The 6,919-nt window shown below is 27.4% G+C and overlaps 1 protein-coding gene across 5 annotated transcripts; it reads right to left on the bottom strand.

Annotated features, from left to right (window-relative positions):
• LOC114176563 (mediator of RNA polymerase II transcription subunit 10b-like) lies at positions 1-4,031 on the bottom strand. 5 transcript variants are annotated; one of them, XM_028061643.1, is made up of 7 exons: positions 3,868-4,031; positions 2,376-2,463; positions 1,343-1,585; positions 1,148-1,228; positions 944-1,046; positions 740-829; positions 1-279 (listed from the first exon to the last, which is right to left on the bottom strand). In XM_028061643.1, the coding sequence occupies exons 3-7, from the start codon at positions 1,573-1,575 to the stop codon at positions 208-210; spliced, it is 579 nt and encodes a 192-aa protein (XP_027917444.1). In that variant the 5' UTR covers positions 1,576-1,585; positions 2,376-2,463; positions 3,868-4,031; the 3' UTR covers positions 1-207. The 5 variants fall into 5 exon arrangements, with proteins under 5 accessions (XP_027917444.1, XP_027917445.1, XP_027917441.1 ...); XM_028061640.1 differs by having other exon boundaries at positions 16-279; positions 1,319-1,585; XM_028061641.1 differs by lacking the exon at positions 3,868-4,031 and adding an exon at positions 3,498-3,789 and having other exon boundaries at positions 16-279; positions 1,319-1,585.
• Between the last annotated feature and the right edge of the window lie 2,888 nt (positions 4,032-6,919).

Here is a 6,919-nt window from a genome sequence, read left to right as displayed (position 1 = left end):
TTATACACACTCAAAAAAACAGCAATAATATTCAATTAACTAACAGTAAGCAAAAATTAGCAAATTTACAACATTTAACCAAGACACAGATAGATAAAAAGGAAGCAAAGATGAACTTCACTATACAATGCATATGTATAACATAGGAAAGAAACAGAAATATCCGAGTCCATTTACAGACAAGAAAAGGCACAAGAAACATGTCACTCAATGCTCTGATTTAACCCTCACATCTCCATTTGGCAGGGCACTTTGAGCTTGTGCCTGACGTTTCAATTCCTGCATGATGGAATAAGGCCAAGATTTATGTAATGAACAAAAATGCATAATTCTTGGTTCTATATAAATTTAGCAATATAAATAGTCTCTTCATGCTTCTAATTACTATAGTCCTATTAAATGTGTATTATTAAGTTCTTCCTAGACTAAATAAATCTCTCTCAGCTGTATTATCTGTTATTTTTTGCAATAACAACTATTAAAAAAAAATAATAACAGTAAAGTTAAAATACAAAAAACAATTCATGGAAAGAAGATTAGTAAAGCTATGGAAAAGATAAAACATTTAACCTAGTTTATATGAAATTATCAGTTACAGAAAGAAGAGTAGTAAAGTTAAAATACAAAAATCAAGATATCCTAAGATCCTACAATGAACTTAGAGCACACCAATGACATAGCAGGTCATTTTAAATCTCTGTTCCTCAATGAAATAAAAAATCAAATAAGGAATACTTACAGCAGCTGCAGCAGCACGACTCTCTCTAAAAGTTTCAACCTCATCAGGAAAGTTCTGCTCCAATTCCTCCAAAAGATTTTTACGCAAACTCTGCCCAAACAGATATGCTAGGTTAGACTAAAGCTGTTTATTAAATGCATAGGGAGACAAAGCTGCAAACAGAAAGAAATTCATATGTAATGAAAATAAAGAATAAGAATAGACCTTTAAGGCATCAGTTTTTCCTTTGGTGATCTGATTCTTTGCAATACAGCTGTTTATAACATCTTTGGTAAATTCATCTGGATTCTTTCCATCATCAATTAGACTATAGCCAAAAATTAAACTCAGATAAGAAAAATAACAAAAGATAACTTATATTAGGTCAAAAGAAAACTATATGAGCATATACAAAGGTAAATCACTCACTTAACAACCTCCATGGGAACCTGAATGTTGCATTTCTCTGCCAATTTAACCATGTTGTCAAGCTCTACAACAAGGCCATTACTGGAATGTTTAAAGTAAAATATGATCAATTTTGAACACGAAGTAAAAGCAAAACAGAAAAAAAAAAAAAAAAAAAAAAAAAAACATTACAGGAAAAGGATCAGAATAAAATACATGCGCTGGAGTAGAGGCATTTGAAAGGCAGCATTGAAGGTAGAAACTGTGAGGTAAAGCTGATGAATAAGGCCCAAGGTTTTCTGAATTGAGTTGCTGACCTGGCTCAACTTCTGCATAGAATCATCAGCTCCGGCTGCAGAAGCTGTCATATCATTAGTTTGAGAAACCAATGTCCCATTTCCACCACTTCCACCATTCCCCCCTAGAGCTGTGCTTTGTGATGAATCCATGTGTATTTTCCTATAAATAAAAAATTTATAAAAAAACTTCAATCCAAAATAAATAATATAGCATTTTTCTTAAAAGTAAGTCATATAGTGTTAATGCACAGATTTAAAAAACTAAAATCATGCATGAAGTTCTTCTAAGTATAAGACCATTGGCAAATCATACCATCATCAACAACATGAACGGTAGGAAAATGTTCTAGTAATGTTGGACATGATACACTAATGTTGGATATAATCTCCAATTAACAGGCACAAACTTTTCAAAATATCAAAACCCTCATCATCGGGAAAAACATGTTATATTCAGTTCACAGGCAACATAGAGTCATAGTTGCATCCCCTTGCAGTTTCATTTCTTTCTCTTAGAGTGGCAATTGCAACACAAACAAGCAATGTTGTTGAATAACCATTAATGGCGCAACCATAACACTATAACATGAAAATTTCTGACAAGATCAAAATAGGACATTTGTGAACCAAAGGAAAACCACTATAGCAGTAACATAGGTTGGACTGGCATGCTTATTGGGCATAATTTTCGCCTTCTGTCATTGATAACCTTGCTAACAAGAGAGAAGTATCGTACATTTGTAAAAAGAACAGGTACAAACAATTTCAAAATAAAGGAGAGAATCAAGTAAATCTCCATTAAATTATTCAAGAACAAATTTTCAAAGATAGAGGAATTCATCCCTGAATGACAACTCAAATTAAATTAAAATGATGAAACATACACACAAGGAAATAAGTTGGATTAACATGAACAAGAGTATAAATGAGATCTATGGATTCTCACTTACGTGAAGAAGACTTGACTTTGATGATGGCCAAAGCCAGACACGACACGACAAGTTCAGGAAGTGAAGAAAGCTTGAGAGAGAACTAGAGCTGTGAGACAAACAAAGTGAAACAGAGAGATGAAATTGAGTAATGAAGATATATTACAACTAAATACATACTTAAAGGCCCTCTTCACCCTTGAGAGTTTACTGTAAAGAAAAAGTATGAAAAATCAAATATTGGGGCCTAATGATAGCAGATAATTAGCAAGGCTGCAATTCCAAGAACATCTTATCATTCCTCTTATTTTGCAAACCCACATCTCTATAACTTTGGATTTTTTATGCATTTTTATATAAATATACCTAAAATATATGGACATGAATATATCTGCAATACTTGTGTTCTATCTAAAAAAATTATGATTTAACAACATGATTTTGGTGGGCACCAGTGATAGCTGATGGTGATAAACATTGGAAAGCCCACAATCCACCACATATATAACAGTTGAAATATATGACATATATGAATTCTTTATGCATAAAAAATAAATTCTACGCAAATAAAATTAAAATACATAGAAAAATTCACATAATCTTAACTCAAAGTTCAATGAAACGGAAAATCATCATATGTGACAAGAGGATGCAGAATGAGTGCAACAGTGACACCCTTGCAGCTCACAAAACTAACTGTGCAATTGGTTTAATATACTTTTTAATAACACTACATGAGAACTTTCGACCATTATTTCTCTAAATATAATATAGATTCCAAGCACTCCTACATGACAAAAATAATAATACAGTAACCTTCTACAAACAGAATTTCCAGAGAAGGTTGCTACATCCCTTGATAATATTATGAAGCATAATGGAATACAAATGCCAACATTATAAAATGAATCCTAATATATTGGAATAATATATTAAAATCAATCAGTCAATAAGTGTTAAAATTTGCATCAGATGAAAATTTCACAAACCCTTTTATCCAAACCACACTGTGATTTCAACAAATGACCAACCAAAACGGTGTGCAATGCAATAATCTCGATCTGGTTTAAAGCTAAGTATTAAAACTTACAAGTGACTATATGACGCCTACTCATACCAAATATTGAGTGTTCTTCGACTTACTTTTTCCTCCTCAACTTGTTCACTTCTCATAAAAAGCATCACAAGGTGGAAGCTTTAAAGTAACTTACTCCACCAACCCATGTGGGTGACCCAACACAGGCTAGGGAAGACTACAACAGGGTCAATTTGAAAACCCAGATCGCTCAATCCTTATGCTTAGCCTTCAAAATAATACCCACTTTGCCTAAACTCGAATTCTTCCATTCCATTTGAGTTTCCAACACAGACATGCCTAAGATCCTACTTCGTAACTTACATCGAAAGGTAGTTTGAAAAATTAAACCTCTCCAAGAAACAAGAAAGAAGAGCTTGTCTTTTTATTATATATACATGTATAGAAGGAAAAAAAAAAAAAAAAAGCATATGATACCTGAAGAGATGAAGGTGTGAAAGTTGCAGAATAAACTATGATGGGTCTACCTCTGAATGTGCCTAGCCCGTGTATGATTTGGATCAGATAATGGTAATTCAAAGAACAAACTTTAGATTCGGATACGTATAAATAAGAAGTCTAGGGCCTGACCCTGAATTCACAGTCCACAAAAAGCCCTCAGGATTTATTTTTATTTCTATGATGTCCAATTCATTATTTATCTATTTTATTTTGGATACCATATTTAAAAAAAATATTATAAAGCATATTTTATAAATCTTAAATTATAAATTATAAATTTATTTGACTTATTATTAAGTGTGATAAATGTTTATTTATATAAATGAATACTTTTAAATATATAAATTAGTGTAAGGTTACAAATTGTGTTAAATTAATATATTTTACTTAATAAAATACTTACTCTTTACAAGAATTAACAAATTGATTATAGTATAAGATTATATTTTGAGCTTTTTTTTAAATGAGAGATTTATTCATAAATTAATTAAGTGAGACCTTAAATGTGTATTTTATTTTTTATTGTTTCATAACTCATTTATGTATATCCCTATTTTATTAACGAAAAAACAGGTGCGGTTTGCAATTTTTTTTAATTTTCATAAAAATTTGAATGAAAATTAATAATATTTATTTTTAAAATATGTAATTAATTTTAAAGTAATTGTTAAATATAAAATTAAGAAAATAATATATGTACATGAAAATAAATTTTTAAAATAAAAGAAAAATTAAAATAACAATTAAAAATAAATTATTTATAAAATAATAATTAAAAATAAAATTGAATAAACACGAATAAAAAAGATCTCTTTATTTATTTTATGTATGTATAGTTATAAATATCATTTGACTAATTAATCATTGCGAGTTAAAATGTCTTAAAATTCGTCTTTCCACCTAGAAACAGTTTACACTACAGTGCACATATTATTATTTTAAGTAGTTTTGTAATATATCTCTTAAATAAAATTTCAATTTTAGGAATAAAAAATTATTAAAGAAAAAAAAAACTAAGACGTTTCTTAAATAGATTTTGTATAAGAAAAAACCTTATTCATAATGTACAAATACGATGTGTATTAGATATGACACGTATCCGATATGTCGATACATTTATTTTCAAAATAATAAGATACGATACGTAATAAATACGTGGTATATGAATATTGAAATAATTCTTAAAAATATAATAAATATATGATTGTTTTTGTGTGAATCAAAATTAAAACTATATATATTAAAGTTGTCAACATAAAAATATAAATTATTGTCATCATAGAAGTATTATTTAAAGAAAACTCTTAAATACCGATCAATTTTAGTAACCAAAAATATGTTTAGAGACCAATTTAGAAACTAATTATTTTGGTAGTCAAAACCTGACAGCTAATTTAATGACAAATTTAGAAACCAATTCATAATTAAAAATATTTTAATTATCAATTTAGAGACCAATATAATTTTTTTGAACTATTTTAGTTGTCAATTTGATCACTATATATGACTAATTATTTTTTGTCACTAAAATTGATCATTATTCAAAGATTGATTTACTTGTAGTGTACTACGACTTTATAAATTAGATACTTCATTGATAGAAAGTATCCTAAAGTATCGGACACAATACGTGTCAGATACGGATACGTGACCCAAGTTATCGGTGCATCATAACATGATATCATTAAGGATGGCAATGGGAAAGGGTGGGACGGGTTTTCCTATCTCATATTCATCTTCGTAGAAAAAATTATCCACATCCTCATGAGAACCAAAACATTTATTAATTTTGCAAACTGCAAACAGTAATCAAACTTAGTTGATAAAATTAAAAAATATTAAAAAAATATATAAAAGAAAAACAAATATTTAAATTAAAATATATTTTAAATGTTTGTTTACTTCAATTTTTAAAATTCTAATTAATCTATTTTCTATACACTAATAAAAGTTATAATATCATTTGATCAAAATGACACAAAGAACAAATAATAAACATAATAATAAAATTGACACAGATCTTATATCTTTTGAACTCCAATATATGTTGGATAGTGATAAAAAAAAATATTCATGGCAATTATATTAAATTTTTATGTTGTAGTAAATAAAAGTTATTTATACAACTATAGTGAAAAAATTACAGTATGATTGATAATGAGTTAGAAAATAAAAAATAATTAAAAAAAATATATTGAAATAATATTTTACATGATGAAAATAAATAATAAATAAAAATATTAAAAAATTAGCAAATATGTGTCTTAGAAATAATTTGAGAAACCATTGAAATAAATCGCATAAAGAAAATCAAATGTATAATTAATGATATGATAAGATGAAGAATACTTTAGAAATTTAAGTAAACTTTTCAAATATCAACATATATACTCAATGGTTGAAAAATAACAAAAAATGTTTTAACGAAACAAAAGATTTCTTCAAATAAAACAAAAATTAATAATAATAAGTAAAGATTTTTTTTATATATATTAACTTAAATTGGGAGTATTAAATATTCTCATGTGAAAGGAAAATATACAATAAATAAAAATATGAAAAAATAATAGAAATATTGAAATGTGAGGCATAAATTTTTTTTAATTGACATATATCATTTTAACATAATTACATAAATGTTATGATAATATATTGAAGATGTGATTAAGTTTTATGACAAACTAAATAATTAGAAGAAATAAAAAATATAAAGTATATATATATATATATAGTTACTTAATTAATTGTGAATATTTTAATAATTTAAACGGAGACGAAATATGGCGGGAACGGGTATCATGACGGGATATGTACATCTTAATACACATCCTCATATTTAATTAAAAAAGTCAGAAATTTCTTATACTCATACTTATATCCAATTAATGTGGGAATTCTCCGTTAAAACGGGACGGATTCCCAGTTAAGAAATAGTTTGATTATTAAATTCTAAATATGTATACAAATTTAAGGATTACAAACTATATTTTTAATTTAACTTCACATTCCTTCTTATTTTGTTTAATTT

Source organism: Vigna unguiculata, chromosome 3 (genome assembly GCF_004118075.2).
Source record: "Vigna unguiculata cultivar IT97K-499-35 chromosome 3, ASM411807v1, whole genome shotgun sequence".
Taxonomy (NCBI): Eukaryota; Viridiplantae; Streptophyta; class Magnoliopsida; order Fabales; family Fabaceae; genus Vigna; species Vigna unguiculata.
This window is presented reverse-complemented; position numbering and strand designations above follow the sequence as displayed.

Excerpts from the sequence above, each read along its gene's own strand:
- LOC114176563 (XM_028061640.1), bottom strand. The coding sequence starts at position 1,575 with ATGGATTCATCACAAAGCACAGCTCTAGGGGGGAATGGTGGAAGTGGT. Across the intron at positions 1,047-1,147 it reads GTTCCCATGGAGGTTGTTAA|TCTAATTGATGATGGAAAGA; the intron begins GTGAGTGATTTA and ends TTTTGGCTATAG. Across the intron at positions 280-739 it reads GTCGTGCTGCTGCAGCTGCT|GAATTGAAACGTCAGGCACA; the intron begins GTAAGTATTCCT and ends TCCATCATGCAG.